At 41.9% G+C, this 27,082-nt stretch overlaps 1 protein-coding gene and 1 long non-coding RNA gene across 51 annotated transcripts in view; one reads left to right on the top strand and one right to left on the bottom strand.

Annotated features, from left to right (window-relative positions):
- Positions 1-25,375, top strand: part of RIMS1 (regulating synaptic membrane exocytosis 1) — a 240,428-nt gene extending 215,053 nt beyond the window's left edge. For all 50 annotated transcript variants that reach the window (XM_081904833.1, XM_081904834.1, XM_081904832.1 and 47 more), the window contains 5 exons: positions 15,573-15,714; positions 16,300-16,412; positions 19,163-19,264; positions 21,971-22,110; positions 23,024-25,375. In XM_081904833.1, the coding sequence (XP_081760959.1) occupies positions 15,573-15,714; positions 16,300-16,412; positions 19,163-19,264; positions 21,971-22,110; positions 23,024-23,242 (716 nt within the window). In that variant the 3' untranslated portion in view covers positions 23,243-25,375. The remainder of the gene's footprint in view (positions 1-15,572; positions 15,715-16,299; positions 16,413-19,162; positions 19,265-21,970; positions 22,111-23,023) is intronic.
- Positions 1,240-26,209, bottom strand: LOC309366398. Its single transcript, XR_014166689.1, has 2 exons — positions 26,137-26,209; positions 1,240-1,326 (listed from the first exon to the last, which is right to left on the bottom strand). It is a non-coding gene; the product is annotated as an uncharacterized lncRNA (long non-coding RNA).
- Positions 26,210-27,082: the final 873 nt, after the last annotated feature.

The following is a 27,082-nucleotide window of genomic DNA, read 5'->3' as shown; positions in this document are numbered from 1 at the left end:
AGCTTGCAAAAGGAGGAAGTCTCACATTAAAGTGCCATCAAGGAATATTTGTATGCTCAAATACTACTACTAATGAGGAAATTGGAGACTCACCTTAGACGATGTAGTACCCTTGCATATCTCTTATTACCCTAATCCAAAACCTATGCACTTGGATCTCTAGCAACCCCATATATATTTACACACACACACATGCTTGCAGCCTAGTTTCTGAAGCAAACGTTTCCATTTCCATTGCTCTTTCTACTTTCCCTCACCATTCTAGGCTGGCATATGAAGAATAAAGACATAGTTCTGTTTTAACCTGCACACTTATGTGTATAAGAATGCATGTTCAACCAAAGTTTTAAACTATGTACAGTATCATTTTATAATTATTATAATGATAGAGGTTGAAGTGAGCATAAAAAATCTATTGTATGATACTGGAAACAGGATAATATGTGTCAAGAAAATTCATGCATCTTTAACTGATTTTGATACACGTTTCAATTTATTGTTGCATTCATAACAATGAAAAACTGCAGTGGTACACATGCTTGGAAGCAAGTTCTGTTGAAACCCACTGGGCTCGCCTGTAAGTGAGTTGGAAATAAGACGGGCAAATGAGCAAAGCACCATCCAGTTTTCCTTCTAAGAAGTCATACTGTTAGCTTTATTATAAATAATGTGTTTGTGCTATTTCCTATGGAAAGATCATTTACCCAGGTAATGTTTGATACGGTTTCTCCAGTGAAATAAGAGACTGGTTCCCAGTGAAGCTGTACAACTCTTATTTTGCCCTTTGTACATAATGAGGTGTGTGTGTGTGTGTGTGTGTGTGTGTGTGTGTGTGTGTGTGTAGCCCTGAAGTTATTTCAGAGGGAAGGTTCCTTTCCAGTACAGCTTTAGACTAGATTGACTGTTTTCTTGGATCTTCGTGTCTAGGGTGGGGTGGGGGGTTCTCATCACAAAACAGAATCTTAGTGCAAAGTGATAACAGTTCCCTTCCACTCAAGGGGAGAAATGAACTGTTTCCTTCAGAGACTATATTTGGAAGACAACACTAAACACAAAGCTGTGAAGCTTGTTCGGGAACAGCAAGCAGATCGTAGCATCATTTGGTGCAACGCTGCTGAGCGTTTGAGGACAAGAGGCTACAAATGGCAGAAATGCTTTTAAATTCTTCACAGGGCTTTCCAATGGCAGATCCCAAACACAGGTACAATTCTGTTGGTGGGTCTCTCTGGTTTTTTCCAAAAAAAGAAGAAATCATGGATACAGTTTGCTGTTGGTATTACAATGCTGGAGAACTATCCCTGGAGATCACCGTTTCCATCCAGTTTCCTATGGTTTATGTAAAAGAAAGGGAAAAAAAGGAGAGCACATAAAACAGGAACCAGAAACAAGTAACTTTGTGCTTACAGAGCCTTACCACATTGTTCGGATTTTTCTGCCCTTGCCCAGTCTACATTTGAGCCACCTAAAGAAATAGATTTATGAATTGCCTGTGCAAGTCAGCCCTATTTCAGAATTCTTCTTGAGGAAGAGATTGCTTCTCTCATACATGTGGTTTTCTTGCCTTCCAACCAATGAATTTAGAATGTGACATGGAAGCTTTCAATACAGTGTTTGTTTTGAATGTAATTCATGTGTATATTCTGTGGGCTTAGGAATTTGCAGCTACTGAAGACGTGGCATGCCAAGTCACTCAGGGGTTTTAGAATGGTGAATTAATATTAAATAATGGGGCCAGTCCTGTTTTATTCTAATACCACTCAGATAATACTGGAAGGAATTTGAAAATAATTAGCTTTTTTCAGTTACCTGGATGTCACGGAATGCTTGTAATCCTTTTAACAGGACTAATTATGTGACCAGGGATTATTTAGAGCAAAAGATTAGGGGATTTTAAGGATTTACTTCAGTAACTGAAAGGGCTTGATCTAAAACACATCTCAAGTATATTTATGAATCCCTGTAACATTAATTGGATTTTGCTACAAGTAAGGTTGCAGTCCTGTATGTTGCTGTGGAATTGCTTAAATCCTATTTACTTCAATGGGATTTAAACAGACTCTCTGCAGGGTTTTAAACAATCTGTCTCAAGCTGTATTTTTGAAGGTTTCTTCTATTCCAAATTATTTTAAACTTGGTTTGCATTTTTGCATACATGTTGAAAGAACAGACTGTCTTTTCTGTATGCATGGAAACCCCCTTCATGTTATAAATAACTGACAGAGTTTGAGTGCTAACTGCAATTTAAAATACTGCTGCCTTGACTCTCTCTCAGAAAATATAGGCATCTGGCATGAATAGTTATTAATCCAGAAGAAGAATGGGGCACTCAGTCCACTGAAGCAAGTCTTCTACTGGCATTCCCAGACCATATTGCCTTTCTTTGATCAGGACAGTAAGTGTGAGAAGTGGCTTGCATGCACCCAAAAGGACTTCTCATATTTCTTTTCCCCAACAGCGGCTCCTCACACTTCATTCAGTGAATTTGATAAACACTGTCCTGAGTTTTGGGATTGGCTTATGTAAGCAGCTGCTGCTTAAAGAATGGGACTTGGGGGTTTCCAAGGTATTCACATGAATGCTGAATTCTTTGTATCCTGGCCAAGGTCTGGATCTTCAAATGTTGTCAAACTGATGAGCTGACTTTTCTGAGACCACAAGTACAACAATGCAAATACAACCCTTGAATGTAATCAAATCCAACATATAAGCACAGGGGGTCCCACTGATTTCTCTTGGAACTCCTGACACTCATTCAGACTCTTCCTTTTCACCACATAAGACTTGAAAACATTCTAACCAGGTGTAGTCAGTGCTGGAAGCTGCTTACGAATACCTTTCTCAGTCAACTATTCTTTGAAAAGGAAGGAACGCTGGTTTCAGGCTGGTATTTTTAGAGTGACAGCTAGGATCTTGGGAATTACATAAAGTGTGCATGCATGAGGAAGTAAACCCACATGCTGTTAAAAATATTCCTAAAAGATCATTGCAGGTGTCTGTTGGTTGCAAAGACTAGACATTGCGATGTGGAGCAATTCCCCCCCCCCCTTATGCCTATTTAATGCAGGAGTCTAGAAATATTTATAGCAAGAGACAGGGAGCGGAGGAAAAATTAATAACACTGAACAAGGAGGGAGCTGGATAACTGGCAGTGTTTTTGAGTGGGGGATAAATTTGGTTACTTTGACTTCAATCAATAACTTGACTATGACCCCTCAGGCCCTAATGCAAGTATGCTGTTTATGTGAAGCAGCAGCATTAAATAATTGAATTTATTGCAACAGGTTCACAAATAAATTACGTCAGGTGAGCCTTAAATTTTCAGGCATCAACTCAGTTGCTTTGGGACACAGGGCCACTGCTATGTTGAAATGTGCCCGTTCTTGGTGTAATGGCACACGTATGGTACAATTTTAACAACTTGCCAATTTTTAAAATACTGCATAATGTGTGTGTGTGTGTGTGTGTGTGTGTGTACGTACGTACGTACGTGGATTTATGGTGTGGTGAGAGGGTAAGGCAGAAAAAGCAAACAGCTTATCCTTAGCTCTCTGTATTCTCCCCTTCTCTGCCACTCCCCTTGCCCTCCAGTGGGTGCTTTGTCTTTGGTTGGAAAACCATTCTGGAGGTAGCGTGCTTTACTTTTGGGGGAATGCAAGTAACTTGTACTTTTTGAGGACCGTCAGCCAGGTACAAGTTGTTGATGAAGCACCTTCAGGTGGATGAGTGACTCTTAATGAGAAAGCACACCCCCATCTCAGCATGCCAGGCAGATCTGTGCAGGAGGGAAGGGAGCTCAGGGCAGGGTTCTCGGGTGTAGTTGTATTGGCAGTTGGGTGATGTTCATGTGGTAGGAAACCCATCCTCTTGGTTCTTTCATCCTTCCTGTACCGGAGTAGCATGGGGACATGCCACAGCTAGGAAGCTCCCACAGGCCAAAGTAAGTCTTATCCCAGCAAACATATGGTGAGAGGGGAGGGGACTTTGGTCCTGCTGCAGTCCTTAGGTTTCCCCTGCAAATGTTCCCCTCTACCCTTAGCCACTTTCTTCCTGCTAGGTGCATTTCTGGTTTCAGAGTCTGGCTGGGGAGAAAACATTGGAAACTGCCCAAGAGGACATTTGGAAGGAGAAACACACTCCTTCCCATTGGCCAGTGCCCCCCCTCCCAGCTCCTGCTTCGGCAATAAAAGGAAAGAAAAAACAGGGATGGGGCCCCATATTTCTGACATCCCTCTTGTCCCTGAATTAATCCAAGCACATGAGGCTGAAATGCAAAACAGGCCCCTAAAAACGTTCTTTTTATTGCGCATTCCTAGTAATTTGTGCTCATCAACGCAGCGGTGTTGCTAGCCGCTCAGGTGCTGGGTGCAGCACCCATCCAGCAGCCAGGGGGTGGGCGAGCCATTCATGGGGGCGGGGCATGCTGCGTACAGCCTCTCCGCTGCCTCCCCCTCAGCTGTAGGGTGGCTGAGGGAGAGGCGGGGGGCAGGCGCAAGTCCCATGCTGCCGTTTCAGGCAGCATGGAGTCTGCAGGCATTCAAGTCACCACATCACTCCCAAGACAGATGCATGGCTTGGGCACGCTACAGGCCCCGTGGTAAGTGCCCAACCCTGCGGTGTGGTGCCCAGTGCCAGCCGTGTTTCATTACGTTTCTTGACTGAACTAAAAAGTTACGTGAGCCCATTTTTTTAAAAAAACCCCCTCATATTTTTGTCATTTTGTCATCCCCCTCCCTCAGTGATGACACCCAGGGTGGCCTGCACCACTCTCCCTCTGCCACTGCATCAGTGTATTGGGGCAGTGACACGTGATTCTGCTTCCAATACTGCTTGTACCTCTAAATGTTTCAGAGCAGTCCTACTGCTTTGAGTCCAATCAATGCCGGTCTTAACTTCCTGCAATAGTTCGGTGGCTTTTTATATCACAAATGTTTTGGATTGTTCCCCCCCCCCCCCCGGTTTTGCTACGTGCTATAGTGCAATAGTGTTCCTCCAGATGGCAATAGTGCAAGGACAGTGGGGAAAACATTGCAGAGCAACCGATAAAGCAGAATGATGTGTGGATGACACATTGTAAATCCACCGCTAATGTGCTATTATTATTGTATCAATGATACGTTACAGAACACACCCACAAAGAAACTCCCAGTTTGGATGGGCGCAAAGCCTTTTAGAGAAAGGATGGTTTCCATATGTACACATTATCCAAACAAATGGAAATACCTTTAAATCCTGCTCATCGCAATGGAGGAAAGTTAAGCACCTGTTTTGTTTTGTTTTGTTTTGTTTTGTTTTGTTTTGTTAAGTGCTTAGCTTTGGCTCTCTATCTGTTTTCTCCCAGCCTTGCTATTTTTTACTTGTTGAGCAGCTGGGGTTATGTAACAGCTATAAAACAACACTTGGTCTAAAGAGGTTACCGAGAGCAAGAGCCACTTGGGACTGCAAAGCCATAAGCAGCCCTCCAGGGTTAGCATCATTATGCAATTCTCTTGGGCTGCGGGAGGAGGCGGAAGCTGAGAGGCACTTTAAAAATAGTACTGCAAGACTCTACTCCACTGCGTTTTCAGTCAACGGCTACAGGGGAAAAAATTCCTCTAAAAGATCACATGTATTCCCCACTGCCCAATGAACACTCTCTTATTTAATTCCTCTGGAGCACCATCCCTTTATCCTTGTTTCAGAAACAGGATGGGTAGAGATTACTGTTTACTGTGGCTCCTGTGGGCTCCCACTGCTGGTTTTCGAATCTGTGGTCACGTGACATTACTGGTGTTCAAGAGGTAGTTTCTCGTTGAATACTGCAGTTTCATTTATTTCACCCCAAGCCAACTTTGATAAATAATCAGCATACTGCTAGTAGAGGAGGTTCTGTGCCTTGCTCCCATTCTATGGGGAGGGGGCGATTTAAAGTGCTGGCTATCACCTTTAAATCCCTGAGTGGTTTGGAATGAGGCAACCTGAAAGACTGCCTTCTCCCTTATGTACCTTACTTTGAGTGCAACCACTGAATGAAGTCAAGTGGGTGGACGACTTCCAGGGAGAGGCAGCCTTTTCTGTAGTGGCACCTCATTTATGGAATAGCCTTCCCAGGGAGGCTTGCCTGGTGTCATTTTCAGTGGCAGGTGAGAACCTTTCTCGTGACCCAAACCCTTTAAATAGGAAATCTGAGCCTCCATTTTTTAAAAATAAAAAAAATTGTATAGAGTTTGTTGTATTTATGTAGTCTACACACACACACAGACTTTTAATTTTGTATTTTAGGTTTTTTATTTTTAAAAAATTATCATAAACCACCCAGAGAACTTTTATCTTAGGTGGTGTCATACAGATGCCATCTATATAGAATATGAATATATAAAATTGATATAAGCATATACAGAATGCAGTAAATATTATGAGTGTAACAAATAAACATAGAAATCAAAAAATAAATAGAGATATGAGAACCGTGTCTTCATGGAGTTGTAGTGATGGCTTCCACTTTGTAGAACATTGCCAAGTGAAGCTGGTCTGGCTATGTGGTTTTTCAGAAAGCATTTCTAATTGGCTAATGATGTTGGGAATTATATAGGGAGAATATTTTAAAGCCTGACCTCTCACCAGTTTCTACCAACACTGGCACCTAGAAAAGGGCCTTTGATCTTTATGCATGGACAAGTCTTTGTGGTGCCTTCAGGTGTTCAGGTTTCAAGCCATTTTAAAGGTAAGCAACAGCACTTTGAATTGTGCTTTGAAATGGACTGTGAAGCAGTTTCAAGGCAGGAACAATGGGACTGTCCCAGCTAGCTATAGCCGAGCATCTGATAATCTAGATTAGCAGTAGTTTCCGGTATACTTTGAAAGGCAGCCACTCACATAATTCAGAGGTAGTAATTAATCTGGAGGGTACCAGGGCATGGAAAATTGGGCCCCACAATCTCTAACTAGCCTTGGATAGTGGAATAAGCTTCATGCCTCAGAGGCTACTCAGGCCAGTGAGAAATCAGCACTCTCAGGTTGTGAACCTGATCCTTTAGCAAAGAGTGCAGTACTATCCAGAACAGCTAGAACACCATTGTCTTGGTCAGACAATCTTATGTCAGGATTAATCTTCTGTTTATTAGCCCTCAACCATTTTGTTAGACACCAATTTGGCACTTGCATGGAGGGTAGTTATCCTGTTCTCATTCTTCCCAAAGCTTTCTGCAGACAGGATGACTATCAAGTTTTTTGTCAAGTTGGGGCAAAATATTTCATCCCCAATCCTCAAGTGTCTCTCCCCGCCCCCCTTTTAAGTTAGAACTACAATTACCTGCTAAAAGAAGCAAGCATCCCGAATTGTAGCCTGAAATTGAATGGTAATACATTTCAAAATATTGGATATTATGAATTATTACATGGATATTATTGTGAAAATGCAGAATTGGAAAAGAAAAGCACAGATTTTAGAGAGAATGAAATTTCAGCTGGTCAGCTCTCAGCACTGAGCAAACTTTGGGAAATAGCTTTCAACTGATACATGGCCTATTGTTAGGTCAAGAGTTCCAGTAAAACTGAACTTTCCACCTGGATGTAAGATAAGATGTCCCTGACTGCTTTTAGAGCACAGGATTATATGTAGATGCTCAATACAATTAGACCATTGGCCCATCAAGTATTGTTTAAACTGACAGGAATCAACTCTTCAGGGCTTCAGAGGGTTATCTTTTCCAGTACTACCTGGAGATGCCAAGGATTGAGACTTTTAACGTTGATGCTGCCCAGCATCAACTTTAAAAGCAGCTACCAGTGGCTAGAAGCCACTTTCACATGGAATAATTGAGATGATCAGCAGCAGAAAGTCAGATGGGTAGAGGAGACCATGTACTCAATGTTAATCTGCACATCACTCATATCTGTCCTGGAGCTATTCGATAGTGAACGTTTTCACAGTATTGGGAATAGTGTGCTACAGTTAATGTTTGCTGCTTTTCTTGACTCTGTGGATGAAAAAAAAATGTATTTAAAAAATGGTGGGCAATGAATCCTGAGACCAAAGTCTTAATGAAAAAAGTATAAGGATTTCAGGGTTTTGTGTGTGTTTGGATTTCCATAGTTTTTCTGATACTCCTAAACTCCTCTGCAACATTCTACAAAATGGAGAATTAGTTTGGGGTTTTTTTTTCATTCCAATGCCCCTAATTGTGTGTGTGTGTGTGTGTGTGTGTGTGTGTAAAGACTTGCGTCTGAAGACACTTGATCATTCCATCCTGACAGTTCTTCATGCCAAGTGTTCTTTTCTGTTTAAGCAAAAGACTGTGCAGGAAGTCCAGACATTATTTACCACTCAGTTGCTTAAACAAAAGCTCATGTTTTAATTCCTGCTGAGGGCTTCCTAATATAGCTAGGATTTAACTTTGCTTATGCCTAAGAGGTAAGTCTGTATTCATTCATTTTGCTTTGGAATATTTCAAAAGTTATGTTATATACAACCCTGCCGCTTCTCAAACGTACGGTAAGTGAAAACAGGATTGGTGTGCTGTGTTGATCCCAAGCCACAGACATGGTAAACTAACGGAGTTAGTAAAGTCATTGAATCCTGTGACAGGTGATCAGCTAAACTAAAATAGATCAAAGTTAGAATCACATAGAAAGGTATGATAACTGATGAAACTAATTTTTGGATGGCTGATACACGTAGATGGCGATTGTATATGTAGCCAGACAGTCTTTACATCGCTGCACAAAAGTGACTCTCTCTTTAGCTTTCCTTCTGTTCTCTTTTGTCATAAGGGGCAGCAGGGAGAGAGAGAGAGAGAGAGAGAGAGAGAGAGAGAGAGAGAGAGAGAGAGAGAGAGAGCGCCAGCCTGCAGAATATTTACACCTCTCTTTTACAACAGCTTAGGGGTGCCATCTTTATTAAAGGTAAAGGTAAAGGTAAAGGTACCCCTGCCCATACGGGCCAGTCTTGACAGACTCTGGGGTTGTGCACCCATCTCACTTAAGAGGCCAGGGGCCAGCGCTGTCCGAAGACACTTCCGGGTCACGTGGCCAGCGTGACAAAGCTGCATCTGGCGAGCCAGAGCCGCACACGGAAACACCGTTTACCTTCCCGCTGGTAAGCGGTCCCTACTTATCTACTTGCACCCAGAGGTGCTTTCGAACTGCTAGGTTGGCAGGCGCTGGGACCGAGCAGCGGGAGCGCACCCCGCCGCAGGGATTCGAACCGCCGACCTTTCGATCGGCAAGTCCTAGGCGCTGAGGCTTTAACCCACAGCGCCACCTGCGTCCCCTGCCATCTTTATTACCTCTGTCTAAATTGACCAGATATATTTTTCAAGCCCTCAGAAAAGCAAAATGCTTGCTGTTGTTCAATGGCCACATTCTCAGAGGTCCACAGGGACAACTCCATAGAGTTATGCAGAGTGAAGAATCCTGCTATATTTTGCTTCAAAGAAAAATGTAAGGGATGGCATCAGTTAACCCCTCTTTCCTGCCCATAACCTCTGTTTGGGCAGACAGAGTGGTTGGCTGTTCAGACATTCCGGTATGTTTTTCTCTTCCGTTACAGCTGCTGATTCCAGCTTCTACAAAATGGAGAATTGGGCTACCAATTCATGAAGTTCCATTTATTTACATTTCTCTACAGATCACGCTATTTGGTGCCTACACCTTCCCTCCTGAAACATCTCTGTTACATTTCTCTGCTGTTTACCCCCACTTCCCCAGGTCTTGCTCATTTCCATGCCACACACCTGTCTGCATTCCTCCTCCACACCATGTTATTTTGCCTCCCACTTAAGGAGGACTGCAGTTCAAAAGGATTGCAGTAATGAAAAGGTACCTTTCACATTTCTAGTCCACTCGTAGGCTGAAAAATAAGGATGATGCCTTAGAAAACAAATGTGTCATGGCAGTCTGATGGGGATGAAACTGTTAAAAAAAAGGGTTCTCTGGGACCTTGAAATGGGGCCAACTGTAGTAGAGTTAGAAGCAGTTGTGGGCTATGAGGTGCAATGGAAAGCAGGAAATGACTACCAGATGAACTTGCAAGCCAGTGTGGTGTAGTGGTTAAGAGCGGTGGACTCGTAATCTGGGGAACTGGGTTCCCGTCTCCGCTCCTCCACATGCAGCTGCTGGGTGACCTTGGGCTAGTCACACTTCTCTGAAGTCTCTCAGCCCCACTCACCTCACAGAGTGTTTGTTGTGGGGGAGGAAGGGAAAGGAGAATGTTAGCCACTTTGAGACTCCTTCAGGTAGTGATAAAGTGGGATATCAAATCCAAACTCCTCCTCTTCTTCTTCTTCTTCAAGAGGAAGGAGAGAGCATGTTGGAAGCAGCCATGTAAGGGGACGACTCACAAAGCACTGTGCAGTTAATGCTGCTAGGTAAGAAAACCAGGAGTCATTCTCTCCACACTGTCAAGAACTGGAACAGTTTTTGAAGCTTAATTTACCTGGGCTCATTGGAGGCCAATGAACACACAAGATGGCTTTTTTGTTGCAGCAAACCTAACAATGCAATTCCATTCATGTTTGCTCAGAAAAAAAGACCAGTTGACTGCAGAGGGTCTGGGGAAATGGGCATTGGATTGTAGCCTAAGAAAGGAAACCTAACTCGGCTGTAAAGATGGCTGTGTACCTTAAGAACATAAGAACAAACCTGGTAGACAAAGTCAAAGGTCCATCTAGCCCGGCATCCTGTTCTCACAGTGATCAACTCAGTGTCCATGGAAACAAGAGGAGCCTGAGTGCAGCAGCAGCAGCAGCACACTTGCCACTTGTGAGTCCAAGCAACTGGTATTTACTAGCATTGGCAGTGGGGTAGAACATCTACACCAGCAGAGGTGGAGGTATGCTAGTGAGGGGGTGCTTACCCATCAGAAATGCCTTGGCATACCAGTGGAAAGCATAGATGTTCCACCAGTGGCTCAGAGGGAAACAGGGTGTGTAGTGGAAGGTATGGATGAAGCCAAACCTAAAGCCTTTTCACTTCCCCAACACACCCACAGAAACAGAACAGCTCTGTGCCAGCCTTGGGACTGGTGTAGTTAACTCCTTCCCATTGAAGTAAACGGAAGGGAAGAAGAAAAGACTGAACTCCACACTTCCCACCTCATCTACAGATGCACAGCAGGGCAATGAATGTTCTGCAAGCAGATCTGCAAGCTACACACACATGGCATTTTAAGTTTTGTGTTCTGTGTTTATTGACAGAATTGATCTGCAATGTGTGCTTTAATGTGCAAATGTAGCAAGGACTTAGGTATCTCTCTCAAAGTATGTTTTTAATGTGAAAACGAAATCGTTAAGCAGCTCAAGGTTCTGAAAACTTCCTATGAAATGCTCACATTCCGTGCTGAATTAGCCACAGCCTGATCATAGGCAATTTCACTCTTGTTTTTAGTTGTAAATGTTCAGTTGATTGAAGAGCGTAACTTATTAAATGGCTACATGTGTCATTCTAAGTGGTATAATATTCAGTATATCATTTTGAAAATTAGGTGAACAATGTCTATCTTTGTATATGAAACAGTAACATGCAATATGTAAAAAAAAGAAAACATTTTCAGCTTCTTTAAAAAAAACCTGCTTTATGAATCAACCTTCAGAATCATGATGGCAACTTTTTGTTCTACAATTACTGGTCATTTGTTTCACAGTGTTTTTATTATGCTTTATACAAGTATTGGCCCACAAATACTGGCATCTGTTTCACATTGAAATTACTTTAAAACCAACATTTTGGGAACAGAGAGATTATCACTAAGCTTGACTTTTTAAAAGGTGGTGTTTCACTCGGAGGTTGGTTTCTACATCAGTTTGCACTGCTCAAGCGAGTAATGTTCGGTCTGTCTTGCATGATAATTTCTCTACTAAAAGGCATGATTGTATAGCCAAAAATGCTCACACAACCCTATTGTTAAACTTAATATATATGTGGACCACTAACTTATACATATTGCAGCGGGGCGATTTTAATTTAGACAGAAAGGTCTCTGCTTTTTGCAGTACTTCCTGAACATACGCAAATGGCACCACTCATCTGAAATCATCTCTTATGCAACTGTTAATTGTAACATGTCTAACATCTGAGTTCCATGAAAAATTGCCATGGGAGAATGTGCATGGGAGCCATTTCATCCTTTTCTTTTAGAGATCCACACTTTTCTAATTTCTTCATCAATGTTTATTCCATGTTCATAGCTTTTACTTGCATCCATGAAAGTTCTTTGGCATCAGTGAGCCTCATTGTTTATTAAAGGCACCTAACCCTTAATTAAGACTCAATGACCGTTTACAATTCTGGTGACCCACTGGTAGGACCTGACTGGCTGTGCAATGTGTGTATGCATGCTGATCCCAGGAATATTTTTAAGATGCTGGGGGCAGAGGAAGGAGCTCAAGATGCCCAGGATATGATTAGTGTTCCTGCTTTCCAGGTGTGTTTTTACGTTTGCTAATTTAATAGTCATATAATAATGTAACAAATATCACATTCAATATTGTTGAAATGAGATTATCACAATTATACATAGATTTGATTTTTTTTTAGAAGAAGTAGTAATTGAGCAGAGTAAAAAAATATATACTTCTAGAATATTAGTCAGTCTTGACAACTGTGCCACTTTAGAACATCAAAAGAACCCACCTGGATCAGAGCAAAAGCCTATCTAGTCCAGCATCCTGTTCTCACAGTGGCCAACCAGAGGCCAATGGAAAGAAAGCATAATCAGATTGCACTGGCACTCTCCCCACCTGTGATTCTAAGTGTTTTTTGCCTGATCATCCATGTATGTATGTGTGTCAGCCTTTCCCCCATCTATGCCATTGTGTGTGTATACTGAAATAATTCATAGGCTGATTATTCATTTGATAGCCCATACAATCCAGTGATTAACCATTTACAGGGAACTGAAGGGCTTAAGTTTATTTAAATGAAATAATGCTGCTTCAAAAAACTAGAATAACATTGTGAACATCATGTAGTTCGTTGGTGAAATACTGGTAAAATTAGAGGCTTAGGAGAAATTTTTTGTTTAGCCATAATCTTATTTAAGTTCTGAATTCTTCATATATAGATGGATTAGATCTGCAATTTATATCTATCTATCATCTCTCTCTCTCTCTCTCTCTCTCTCTGTGTGTGTGTGTGTGTGTGTATAAAATTTATGGATATAGTTGTAGTTTCTTTTAGACTTGTATTTACAATTTTATTGGCATACGGAAGTACTGAGATGAAAAGCACATCTCAAGTTGCTTTCAGCTCTTTGAAGCAGTTATAGCATTTCACAACAATAATATGGTCACCACAAAGACATTGGGGCACAGCATTGCATAGAAACAGTGGGTTGTGATGTGCTGGGTAATGTTTCTGTATAGAGATATGAGATATGAGAAGATAATGAGACATGCATTGGAGTGCTGGAAACAGAACTGAATAAACATCTGCAAACATTATTAGGATTTACTCCAGCACCGGTTGGATTGGGGTAGGTTGTCCCTCAGTTAAAGCAAGGATATCTGTTTTTTATTGTTTAGATTCCATAAATGAATGTACAAGATGTCAAATATGTGGCCACTAAAAAAGGTATACTTGTCTTCAAGTCATATGGAAAATTGTGATGGTATGATTCATAACCCTTCACAAGTATATAATTTGCCCAAAGTATTTGGGGACTGTCTCGATAAAAAGCTGAGATACAGGCTTTCTGGAGGTCAAGCAGGAGGTGATATGACATTGCTACAACAATCAACCATTTCCTGCTGGTGTTGCCCTTTTAAAATGACCACCAGAGACCCAAATCTTTTGAAGGCTTGCAATTCCTTCCTTCGCTGAAGAACACCTACAGACTATGCCATCTGCCATGTTATATGGCAGATTTAAATGGGTTCCTGTATCCCAAAAAACTCTGTAATCTGAATCAAACAGGGAATATAATTATGTTCTGAAACATTCCTTGTTTGACAGGCCAAGGAGAAAACTCTTGCTTAAATCACCAACCAGTTCTATCCAAGAGATTATGTGCTTCTTATTGGGAGACCCTACCCTTTTTGTGACTTACAGAACAGCCTTGTTTGCTTTAAGGAAACTAGGAGAAACAAATGAGGGGGGGGGATTCTTGACATAATAACTGATTTTTTTATTTCTGTTAGTATTTTATTGTACTTGTAAAATAATTATTTTATTTAGAATTTTTAAGATCAGCAAATTATGTATAATAGATGGCATTTTAGTAAAAGGGATTTTATCTTAAAACTGTCAAGGTCAATAGCTAGTATTGATGGAGGAATATTTGCGCCAGAGTTCATGAAGAGGATTAACCTTCTTATACTTGGCAGATGCTTTTCAACGAATTGCGACAAACCTACCATACAGCTAGATTTGTAACTTGACACATTAAAGTTCTATTTGAAAGCCAATGGAACTCAAATGAACAGAGTGAATATTTGCTGCAGGTATACATAAAATTTTACATCTACATTGCCAGTGACATGCTCAGATGGGGAGACATTTTATCACGTATTCTGAAATACCCTTTTCACATGCCTGTCATCAAAAGAAAAAAAATGATTTACAAAAAAAGAAAGAATAATCTATTTACCTGTTGTTATCCCTTCATTTGTGGAAATGCATATTAAGCACATATGTTTTCTGGTGTTTATATTTGCTTTTTGTTAAGTTTTCAACTGAAAGAAGAAAAACACCTGTTTAGGTGTTCAGCTAACCTGTGGTCTCGTCTTGTGTTCTGCTGCTGATCAGATTCAAGGGAATCATTACCAGTACAGATGAAGATCTCTTTCCCTTCTCCCATGCTGAGACAGCAACACCCATCAACAAAAACCCATGCAGGGCATAACCCTTACTAGGAGTGGGGAACAAACAGAGAGGGATGCAGAGCAGACAGGTGGATGTATGCTGGATGCTGAACATCTCCTGTGCCTGCTGCCTTGCGGTGGACTCCAATGGAGGCTCCTCCTTCATGTAGCAATGATTCGTGGTAGAATATGATAGCCTACCAGCAAGCTTGCCACTGAGCAACATAGATACCAGCTTGGGGGGGGGGCTAGAATATGAATGTTTAGGAACATTGATGAAATTAATTTCAGCCAATCGTTTTCAAGCTTTCTATCTTCTAGAAATATTACGTGCATCATGGTTTCCACTATAGCTTATGCAACTCCTGTGCATTGCCAAAATTCTGGGGTATGTATCATATTATTCATGCTGGGCACTGACTGCTGTTGGGCATCACAGTTGTACCACAAAATAGAGAGAGTATCTTTTACCATACACAACACCGTGGTCATGCTTTTTAGGTCAAGATTAGTACTGGTGGGCAAGCAATTTTTTAAGAGAAGCTTGCTGACCACTACTGAACTGAGGGATCTCAGATAGACTTCCAAGGAGCCCCGGAGTTCAGTGGGACACAGATTGAAAAGGTCTAGGTTATTGACTTAAATATGTTATATTCAATTCAGTGGAACTTATTCCCAGGTAAGTGCATAGAATTTCAGCTTCAGTCCAACCACAGCGATGTGAATGATCACAACATTTTGCTGCTTCCAACTTGTTACTACTGCTGCTGCTACTACTGCTGTCCTGTTTTCTTTTAGAGACGGGCAGCAAGAAGCTAAAAAGCACGATACAGAGAAGCACAGAAACTGGTATGGCAGCAGAAATGAGAAGCCGTATGGTCCGGCAGCCAAGTCGGGAATCGACTGATGGCAGCATCAACAGTTACAGCTCAGAAGGAAAGTAAGTGGATGCTTGCTACAACCAGGGCCATTCCTGCCACCCATTGGGCAAGCATATTTGCTGGCAGCAGGTCTCCGCTAGAGGGTACCAAATGGTCAGTCATTGAGCAGGCCTTCTACTGTTGAGGCTGCAACCAAGAGGTTGAGGCAGGGATAGACAAGTTGTTGAAAAGGTAATGGGGGTGGGGAGGAAAGGAAAGTAGAGTTAGTAGCAGTAATGCCCAGATAGATCAGAAGGGAACAAAATGGTGGCAACACTTATTCGTTTCTAGTAAGGGACTGTCCGTATTTTACAGTTGTGTAGACCCAGAATACACTGCATCCAACTAAACATTTTAGCTTCAGCTGGAAAGGAATGTGCTGGTACTCCTTGCCACTAAGTTCCGTACCAATATCATGACATTCTTCTGAGGAGCTGCTAAAATTAATAAGTTCAAGGTTCAAGAATATTGCATGTGTGTGACTTTGTTTCTCATTTAATTTGCCAGTTACATATTCTGCTGGGCTGTGTGTTTGGTAAAGCAGGACTGTGTCAAAATAATAAGTCACAAAAATCTATCGTTCTGCTATGCTTGTCTTGCCACAGCCTAATATTTCCTGGAGTCCGACTCGGTGCTGACAGTCAATTCAGTGATTTCCTTGATGGACTTGGACCTGCGCAGCTAGTAGGTCGACAAACTTTAGCCACTCCTGCCATGGGTAAGATCAGCTTTGTTTTTGTTCATAAGAATATACACCACTTAGCGAGCTATTTGGTTAAATGGTTTATTATAAATCTTTCTGAATAAATAAAAATAAGGTGTAAACACACATCAGTTTAAGGTGGATTCAGTACATACCAAGTGTGCATAATTTCACAACATCCACATGGAATCATAGAATTGTAGAATTGGAAGGGAGCCCATCAGCCCTGACCACTGGCCATACTAGCAGGGACTAATGGGAATGATAAAATAACAAAAATACTGTTAAGGGGAAAGAGTTTGTATGTAACTATTTTTATTATATCCAAATCTAGTGAAACAGTTTAAAAACCTGTCCCAGTTTCACCTCTTCATTATCTGCTAAATGACTGCCATCATACTGTGAGGGAACAATGATACTATTTCCTAAAGAATACCAAACATTGCAAATGTTCTGGGTATTAGCATTTGAGAGACCTGGGGTCAGCTGACTTTACCGCAGCAATGTTACTATGTGCTTTGTCATCTGCATCAAGCAGAGTGGGTTATATTCTTGAAGTTTTGACCCTGGAATACCACCTAATTACATAGAAGGGAACACATCAATACTTTATTGATGAGCCAGTGTGGTGTAGTGGTTAAGAGCGGTAGACTTGTAATCTGGTGAACCGGGTTTGATTCCCCGCTCCTCCACATGCAGCTGCTGGGTGACCTTGGGCCAGTCACACTTCTTTGAAGTCTCTCAGCCCCACTCACCTCACAGAGTGTTTGTTGTGGGGGAGGAAGGGAAAGGAGAATGTTAGCCACTTTGAGACTCCTTCGGGTAGTGATAAAGCAGGATATCAAAACCAAACTCTTCAAACTCTTCTTTATTCAAACTGATACTGCTGTTTCGAGTTCCTTTTATCACTCTGTCACAGACTGCTTGTCTAACTTGTTCAGTCATTCTAGGTTTCACTTTCTCCATTTCTTTTTATATCTAATCCATTTCAAACATTTTTATTTCATCCTTCAGCAAGTTTTCAAGCTGATGAACACAAAAAACGTTTTCTTCTTCTTAACCTGGCTTGGATCCAGAGTGGCACTTCCACAAACAGAAGGGCCTTTGATCGTGTGATTTTTGCTAATAAAAGATGGAAATTTTGCCAGTTCCCTCTTTCCCCCATCCACCATGCCCCAGAACCTCCCATGCAGAGGATCCTCCAGCCCTCCAGATGAGATTTTTAGGGAAACAGAAATAAACCAACTTACATACAGGAATAAAACAGAATGGCAGAAACTAATTCCAACATCCACTAAAAGAGAATAAAATGGTGCTCACCTGGTGCTTGAAGCCCATCAAAGTAGGTGTCAGCCAATGTCCCAGGCAGAGTATTCTACAGTGAGAATATCACCACTGTAAAGTCCCCATCTCTAGCAATCCCCTGCTTTTCATTCAAATGTAGGGCCACACAGAGCAGGGGCTCCCTCTGACGGGAGTCTTACTAAATAGACCACCTCATATGAGTTATTTTATAACCCAGCAGGTCTCTCACATTCATTCAGATAGATATACAGTCGTACCTTGGTTTTCGAACAGCTTAGTTCTCAAACGCCGCAAACCCAGAAGCGACAGTTCAGGTTTGCAAACTATTTTTGGAAGCCGAATGTCTGAAGGGGCTTCCACGGCTTCCGATTGGCTGCAGTAGCTTCCTGCAACCAAGCAGAAGCCATGCTTTGGTTTCCAAATGTTTTGGAAGTCGAACGGACTTCCGGAATGGATTCCGTTCTACTTCCAAGGTACGACTGTACTCCAATCAAAATAATAATAATAGATATACTCTGATCAACCAGCTAAATAAGGTGTGCTATAGAAGTCTATTTGGCTGCTTATAAATTCTTATAAACCAAATATAAGATTACATATGAGATCACATTTAACCTACTGATTTTCAGCCAGTGCTTAGGCAGGGAAACAGATCAAGGGACTTCCTTGGGTGATGTCTTATTTCCACCCATTGATGCCTTTATTCACTGAAGTTTCTGACCTAGAAAACCAACACAGACATTTCCCCCTTTAAAGAGAAACATTTTAGAAGGTTTCTATTATACCTGAGATACATCTGAGATATTACCTCTTATCTAGATGGGAAAGGTCTATGCAGTAACACCCTCTGCTGATGCCTGGTAGGCACCAAAGACTGGATCTGAAGAAATACCATGTGTACTACTTTCTGGGATGTGGTTGCAGAATCATTCCTATGAACTGATTTTACCTATTTTTTCCTGAAGCAGGGTATTAATAGGAGAGGATCATAAAGAAATCCAGCTGATACTGTTGATGTTTTAACTAGCCAGCATAAGACCTGGGAAAGCTGCACTATTAGAGGATGGAGGGCAGTGTTAGCCAAGCCACTTAAATAGAGCAGGCAACATCCAGAGAGAAAATCCTTGTTAAAGTTTCCTAAACAAAACAGTATGTAGCTCGAGCAGCAAGAAACAGAGGGTTGTTGTTGTTTTTTATTCTAAATGGTGTCCCACATATCATCCACTGATGTTATTCCACTGGGTTATTTAGTTTACAATGCAATGGGGGGGGGATCTAAAATGAAGCATTAGCAATAAACTGGTAAATTATAGGAAGAGCAGGATGAAAATTTTTAATATAGGAACAAACAGTGAAAATTCAGGAGGGAGCATAAGGCTTATTTACCCTTCTGTGAGTCATTAGAAGATTATTGTTTTGCTGGTTTATATGACACTCTCACACACCTGATTCACTTTTAGGTGATATTCAGATTGGAATGGTGGATAAGAAAGGCCAGTTGGAAGTAGAAGTTATTAGAGCCCGAGGCCTGACACAGAAGCCTGGTTCTAAATCTACCCCAGGTAAGAAAAGTTGTGCATGGCGATGGACAAGAGATGTGAAAGTGTGCAGTAATTTGGCTTGTTCGGATGATGTAAGGGTTTTCATAGCCTTAAATGCATGTACCTTGTATTATATTTCCTCATCGGCCACAGGCATTTCTTGAAAAGTAAAAGCAGTTACAATATGGCAGAGAGACCTTGTACTGCTGCAGGTCTCACCTTACGTTCTGGGAACAAGAGCCAAACTGGGATGGGTGGATAGGCTTAAGGGTTCAAATCTGTTTTTAGATATCACAAATGGGTTGTTGGAATAATAATAATAATACTTTATTAGTCTCGTCACAGAGAGGGTAAATCTGGATTCAGTGGAGGGAAATTTGGTCTGGCATTTAGATGCCAGTGGCGTCATGTGGATGCTGCAGAAAACCTGCATACATAAGGAGCACTAATCCCATAATAAACAACCATCTGGGAGCAAGCCCAGCTTGCCCCAGAATACATATGGCTGGGAAGGGTCAGGTGAATCCTGTATAACCAGCTCCCTAAAAAAAAGATCCATGTGGCATATATTTGTGACATCCTAGAAAAAAATGGAGGCAGCGACAACAAGGCGTTTATGGGAATCATTATGCTACCCAGTTCTATTTCTCTGTGACATCTAATTGGGAAAGGGCATGCAAGACCTGGACTTGGTGGCGGGCTGAATGAGGGGCCACAAACTGACTCTGTAGCTTAGCAAGATGGAGACACTGTGGGTGGCAGCTCCCGAGTCCAGATGGTTCATTGGCTGCTTTGGGTGGGGTTGACCTCCCCCTGAAAGAGCAGGTTCATAGTCTAGTGCAGAGTTTTCCAAACTGTGTGTTGCGAGACGTTAGTGTGTTGGCGTGTCACACGAACGCTCCCCACTCTCCTCCCAGGGCTGGAAAGGGGATAGTTAAACCTCTGGTTTACTAGTAAAATTGAATTCCTGTGTCGTGAGATGATGCATGTCTAAATCATGTGTCACCAACATGAAAAGTTTGGAAAGCTGTGGTCTAGTGGGTGGTCCTTTTGTCACTTAGGGGCCTTCTACCAGCTTCGACTGCTAAGACCTGACTGTCATCTATGCACTCGTAACCTTCAGATTTAATTGGTACAGTATGTTCTATGTGGGACTGCCCTTGAGGTTGACCAGGAAGTTTCAGCGAATGCAAAATACAGTAGCTGAACTGCTCACTGTGGCAGAATATTGCCATCACCACTGCTGAAAGAATGACTCTGGCTGCGTATTAGCTACTGGGATAAATTCAAGGTGCTGGTACTGGTTTATAAAGTTGTTTACTGCTTGGGGCCTGAATATCTACAAGAGTATCTCATTCCTTATATGACCAGCTTTTCAGGAGAGGGCATCCCACAGATACCAACATTTCAGGAGGTGCATTCCATACAATGCCAGAATCAGGCCTTTACTGTACCCTTTTAAATCCCTTCCCATTGCATACCAGACAGGCACCATCTCGCTTGTCTTTTTAGCTCCTGTTGTAGACATTCCACTTTCAACAAACCTTCAATTTGCAGGTTTTCATCCCTGGGTGGAGGAAGGGGGGTGCAGTGGGTGTGGTCCGCCCTGGGTGTCACCGCTGAGGGGGGTGACAAAATGCTAGGTGGCACTCACCGTGGAGCCTGCAGTGCGCCCGAGCCACATGTCTCTCCTGGGAGAGATGCAATGGTTTGGGCGCGTGCAGGCTCTGTACTGCCCAAATGGTCTGCCCGCTGCCTCCCCCCCAGCTGTAGGGCGGCTGAGTGGGAGGCGGCAGCCAGACTCTGGAGGCCCCGGGGTGCGCCCCGCCCCTATGGGCAGCTCACTCTACCCCTGCGCGCGCCGCCCCAGGAAACCTAAGCGGCTTCCTTCGCCACTGTTTCATCCAGTTGGTATCTGTATTAGATTTGAAATCAATTGTACACCTGACATTTTAAAACTCTCTTATGTATGCAATTAGATAGATAGATAGATATAGATAGACAGACAGACAGACAGACAGACAGATGATAGATAGTGATTTTAGGTTTTTAAGCAGGAGTTTCAGCTGAAACTGAAAGCAGGAGCTGATTACAAAGAATTCACATTGCATTGTGATTACAGTAAAGTCTTTGGACTCTGCATCACTAAGAGTTTGAAGGACTAAAAGAAAGCAAAATAAAAAAAAAGAGTTTCTTAGTTGGTACAGCGGTACTTTAGACAAGTCAATAAGATGTAATTTTCCTAGCTTGGAGCACAAAAACTCTAACAGAACCACTGGGATAATGAAAACTACTATTTTCAGCCACCTCTCTGGGGAAAACATTTCATTTTTTCAGCTCAGTTCTTCTGTGCTAATGCAATAAACACCCATAAGAAGACCTTCACCTACATATTCCTTCTTCTATAAATAGCAGCAATTTTTTATTGTGGTGTTGTTGTTTTAAGTACTGTGCATTTCAAACAAATAAGGAATGGGCAACTTCTACCAAGACAGTTTCTGTAGTCATTCCTGGGTTATGGCCCACAGAAGGGTTCCAGTGGATTTATAAATCAGAAAAAGAAGGGGGGAAATGGCTTTCTGCTCCCCACCACCAAAAAAGATGTCCCTCTCTTCATTTCCCTCACCCTTCTGTTTGCTATTAAAAGAAAAACCAGTAATGTTTCTTTCAGGGGTTTTTTCTTATTAGTTTAAATGATTAAAACCCAATATTTCTTGTACTTCATAGCTCCTTATGTCAAAGTTTATCTGTTGGAAAATGGGGCTTGTGTGGCCAAGAAGAAGACAAGGATTGCAAGGAAAACCCTTGATCCTTTATACCAACAGACACTGGTTTTTGAGGAAAGTCCACATGGCAAAGTCCTGCAGGTCAGTAATTATTTCAGCTCATTTCAGCCTCTGATTAACATCCATAGTATGAAAGCAACTGAAATTCAAATGCTCTGACACAGCAAGGATTTTGTTCAATTTACCGTCTCTTGCAATAATATTACCAATTGCCTCCTGTTTCCCCTCTGAAAAATATCCCCTTTCCACAAGTGTTTTCATGAGAATATTGTTAAGCTGCTGAAAGGCCATCCTTCGTTATGTTAATACCCTGAGATGATCAGCTGAAGTTTCATTAGTGACATGAGATTTTTCTCTTGAATACTGCCAATCTCTCTCCAGCTTTTGAATATGAAACCCATTGGAACTTGGGGGACACACCTCCAGCTAAGGAAAGCAGAAACAAAGAGGCAAACGGTGTGGTGCCAGTGTGGTGTAGTGGTTAAGAGCAGTGGACTTATAATCTGGTGAACTGGGTTCGCATCCCCGCTCCTCCACATGCAGCTGTTGGGTGACCTTGGGCCAGTCACACTTCTTTGAAGTCTCTCAGCCTCACTCACCTCACAGAGTGTTTGTTGTGGGGGAGGAAGGGAAAGGAGATTGTTAGCTGCTTTGAGACTCCTTGGGATAGTGATAAAACGGGATACCAAATCCAAACTCTTCTTCTATTATGAGTTGGCTGAAGCTGTGGCATTGCTGAAGGTTTGTTTGGGGATGAGATGCAGGATTACCAACGATGCCTTCAGTTTAAAGGAGTGCAGTTGCTCTTACTGTGGACTGCCTGTATATGTGTAAATACAGAAACCATCACAATGATAATAATGTGAGTCCCTAGCACTCACCAATCCAAGTGAGACCGAATGTGGTAGCACTGCCCCTGGAACATCTCACTACCTGGAACTAGAGAGCATTTATTTGGGTGTAAATTGATTTTGTTTGTTGTCCTTACTTGTAGGTGATAGTCTGGGGAGACTACGGCCGAATGGATCACAAATGTTTCATGGGAGTAGCACAGATCCTGCTGGAAGAACTTGATTTGTCCAGTGTGGTAATAGGCTGGTATAAATTATTTCCACCTTCCTCTTTGGTGGATCCAACATTGACTCCTCTGACTCGCAGGGCTTCCCAGTCGTCTCTGGAAAGCTCAACTGGGCCTCCCTGCATTCGATCTTAGTGGACGCAACAGCAGGTGCTCTCCAACAAAGTCATTATCGCCCAGGATCACCAATGGGGGGGAAACAAAGCTATTTACAACAATGAGGAGCATTTATTTATTTTTTTGAAAAGAGACAATCATCACTTCAGTTTTGCCTGTAGTAGTTTATCCAAAAAAAATATGTCTGTTTGTTATGAGGTTGGCTTCAATTTACTGAACAAATCAATGTATGAAAATACAGTCGATCCATCTAGCAAAATGTCCCTGAGGTTTATGATAATTATAATGAAGAGGGACCTTTAAGACTGAACTGGAACCGCTCGTTCTCTCCACAATTCCCATTCCCATCCCCACTCCCACCCCCACCCCGAAACCACAAACAGTGTTAACTCCTTGCTCTCTTTCTGTATATGTTATTTCCACTTGGTTTTGCTGTGTTATTTATCCTGCCAGTTTTGTAAAAGTCTTCATGATGCTAACAGAGACCCTTCCTTTCTTTTTCTAAACCAAACCAAAAAGGGCTGAAGCACATCTCTGTAAGCATCTCTAAAAGTGTTCACCTTCCAGAGTTATTGTACGATGCCAACAAAACCCCCACTGTCCTTTCATTCTGGTTGTCCACCATCTTAACACGTGTGGAGAACCAGAGTAAAACCAACCAATGTTTAGTTCAGTTTTGCTTTATTAATGTTATTGTTATTAAGGAGTTTATCATAATTTTTCATTGTGAGGGGTGGTGGGGAAGTGAATATATTTGCATTATACATCATGGTTTTTGTATGTTTCATTAATACTTTGCATGAAGGAAATTTGCATCTGCAACTATTGCTGAAGACTCGATTTAAAAAAAAGCAGCTGTGCTTTTTTCATTTTGACATTGACAATTATGTTTGTAAAGCGGTCGTCTTACTGGACCCAATGAGGAAAGTCTTTCCGTTCTAGTGTGTAACTTCCCAAACGTCGACCAGGAATTGAGTTGAGCATCTGACACTTTTCAGCTGTATCCAGGCTTCTCTGATACATGTGTCACTTTTGATACACTTGTCTGCCCTGGTTAGAGCATGGTCTGAGTTGTTAGTTTTCCCACTGGAAATTCCAGTTGAGATACTCTGCACTTAACTAACGTTTTTATTGAATTTAAGTTTACATTTCTTTGAGACTGATGCAAGCACAATGCTTGACTTTTTTAAACAAAGATATCTTACTTTTGGGGGTTTGCAGGGGGGGTACAGTTAAAAAACAACGTTCATTTGGGTTTTATCTTGGTCTTGAAGCCCCCCCACCTTGTGTTTTTTCTGTAAAATGTGCTAAAAAGCTGCGGGGTGTGCAGGTGCATTGAGAAGTTCTCTCCTTTTATGGGCCATTGATTTTGTGATCTCACAAAATAGAGCAGCATGATTTGGAACTGTTCAAAGCTGCATGCACGTTTTTTGGGTTTTTTGTAATAAAAAGAAAAGAAAAACAGAAAAAAAGGAAAAGAAAAAAGAGAGAGAAAAAAAGAAACAATCAAAAAGAGATTATTTAATAATGTATGTTAGTTCCACATAGGCCAGGTTGTGTGTTGCATGTACTTGTACAGTTTGCTCGTAATTACTCTAATGAAGTAACCAAGAAATCTAAGCCATCCATTTTTTCTTATAGACATTTTGCAGGTTTTAGCCAGGCTGCCTGTCAGTCTGGTGCTAAATGTCTATAGATGGACTTTATTTTTTACCCTATGGAAAACGTGACGTAGTACGGACCAAATTCCTTCTAATAAATATTTTGGTGTAGATTCCTACTGTGGGGCTGTAACACATGTAGAAACTGTGTACACAATTAGGTTTTCCTTCATAGACATAACTGCCTGCACCAAGTGAACTATTTATTATGATGATGATTATTTAAACATTGCCAGAACTATTCTGCCCATGTTTCCATGGAGCATAGATTGGTTACTGCTCGACCTGCTGAGCAGGAAGAACTGAAGCACTGGTGCACTACTAGATTCTGTTCTGTCTTTTAGTGGCCAAATAAATAAACAAACTTAATTATAATTCGGTAGTAACTTTCTAGTTTGACCACTTGTCTTAACATTCCCCTGTGCTTTTAAAATGAACTTCCAACTCATGTTATGTAGACATGTTTAATAAAATTTCCTTTACATGTTCAGTGTAGTGGCTGTTTTGTGTTCAGTTATATGTGAAAGTTGCCTGTGCTGAAGGGGGGATGGCCTGTGCCCTTCTTCACAGGTGACCATTCTGTGCTAAAATAAAGAACTGTGAGAAGGGTGGGGTCTTGAAATTGCTCATCAGCGTTCAGCACTTGGACAGCAGAATGAGCAGGCACACAGCTCACTGAGTCACAGTTGTCTCCACAGTGTTTAAATTATAAATTTGCATAGTCTATTAATGTAAATTAGCACACACAAATTTAAATGAGTCTCCTCTTTCTTGGTAATTAGGGCTGCCATATGTCCAGAATTTCCAGGGCATATCTGGGATTTGTCAGTCAGAAATAGCGTCCAGGCGGAATTTCCAAAAATCGGTAGAAATGTCAGGGGGAACCCAGGCGTAGGGCAACCCATGTCGGAAGTGTTGATTTTTTGGGTGAATTTCCAAAAGCTCAACAACTTTTGTGTCCAGATTTTCAATTTTTGAAATATGGCAGGGGTATAGGAGTCACCCCTATGTAGAACAGAATCCCATACCCTCCAACATTTGTCTAGTGAAAATAGGGACATCCTATTCTATTATTATTATTATTATTATTATTATTATCAACAACATCATCATCGATACCACACCTATTTGACTGAGTTGCCCCAGCCACTCTGGACGGCTTCCAACATATATAAAAACATAGTAAAACATTTTTTAAAGCTTCCCTATACAGGGCTGCATGCAGATGTCATCTAAAGATTGTATACTTACTTATCTCCTTAGCTCAGGGGGTCGCATAACTCCATACCCTCCAACACTTCTCTGATGAAAATCAGGATGTCCTAAGGAAAAGAGACATTCTGATATCAAATAAGGAACTGGGAGAGCTTCTGAAAATCCGGGACTGTCCCTGGAAAAGAGAGACACTTGGAGGGTCTGGAGTCCTGATACACAAAGTTGTCCTTCCATTGGCATATCAAGCCTTGCTCCTGCCCACATACCCAGCCTGGGACTCCATTCCAAGGGAGAAGAGGGCAGAAGAGTGAGGCCCATATGCTAGCCAAGCCACCTGTGCAAGATGACCATACTACAAGGCTTCCTACAGATATAATACATAGGAAACCAGGCTTCCCCACATTGTAGTCTTTGTTTCTATAGGCAAAGTAGTTCCATTAGCTCAAGGCTGCACAATGGAACTTTCCATCCCTGACCTCTTCCCCCCGAAATCTGTTCTGGGAGTTCACCCAACCATCTGGAACAAATTTCGGGAGGGCGTGCACAGGAAGTATAGAGGAAAGGGCAGCTCCCTTGTGCAAATGAAAATCATTGCACTATCAGAAGTACTTGGCGAATTCCCTATGCCACCTTTTTTCTGACTGTGCCCTCTCTCTCTGTCTGCTCTTCTCCCCAAGTGTTTACCACTCCTCTCCCACTCGCGTAATGAGGAGAGGCTCACAGTGTGCTTGCTGAGATTTCTCTGCAATTGCAAGACATTATCATGACATTTGTACACATGGGTGTGCACATACACAAACACATTTGTTCTAGTCTGGGAAAATGTCTGAGGCTGCAGTCTGAAGAAAAATGTGTATCAGTAGCAGCAAGAGAAAGCAAAGTGAGCCCATGGATGTCAGGCAGCTTATAGTAAAGCAGGGAGATAAGCAACGGAGATGATTCCTCAGCTTAAGAAACATTTGCAGGAGAAATGGGACCCTTG

This window comes from Podarcis melisellensis (genome assembly GCF_964234715.1).
Source record: "Podarcis melisellensis genome assembly, chromosome: 3".
Lineage (NCBI taxonomy): Eukaryota > Metazoa > Chordata > Lepidosauria > Squamata > Lacertidae > Podarcis > Podarcis melisellensis.
This window is presented reverse-complemented; position numbering and strand designations above follow the sequence as displayed.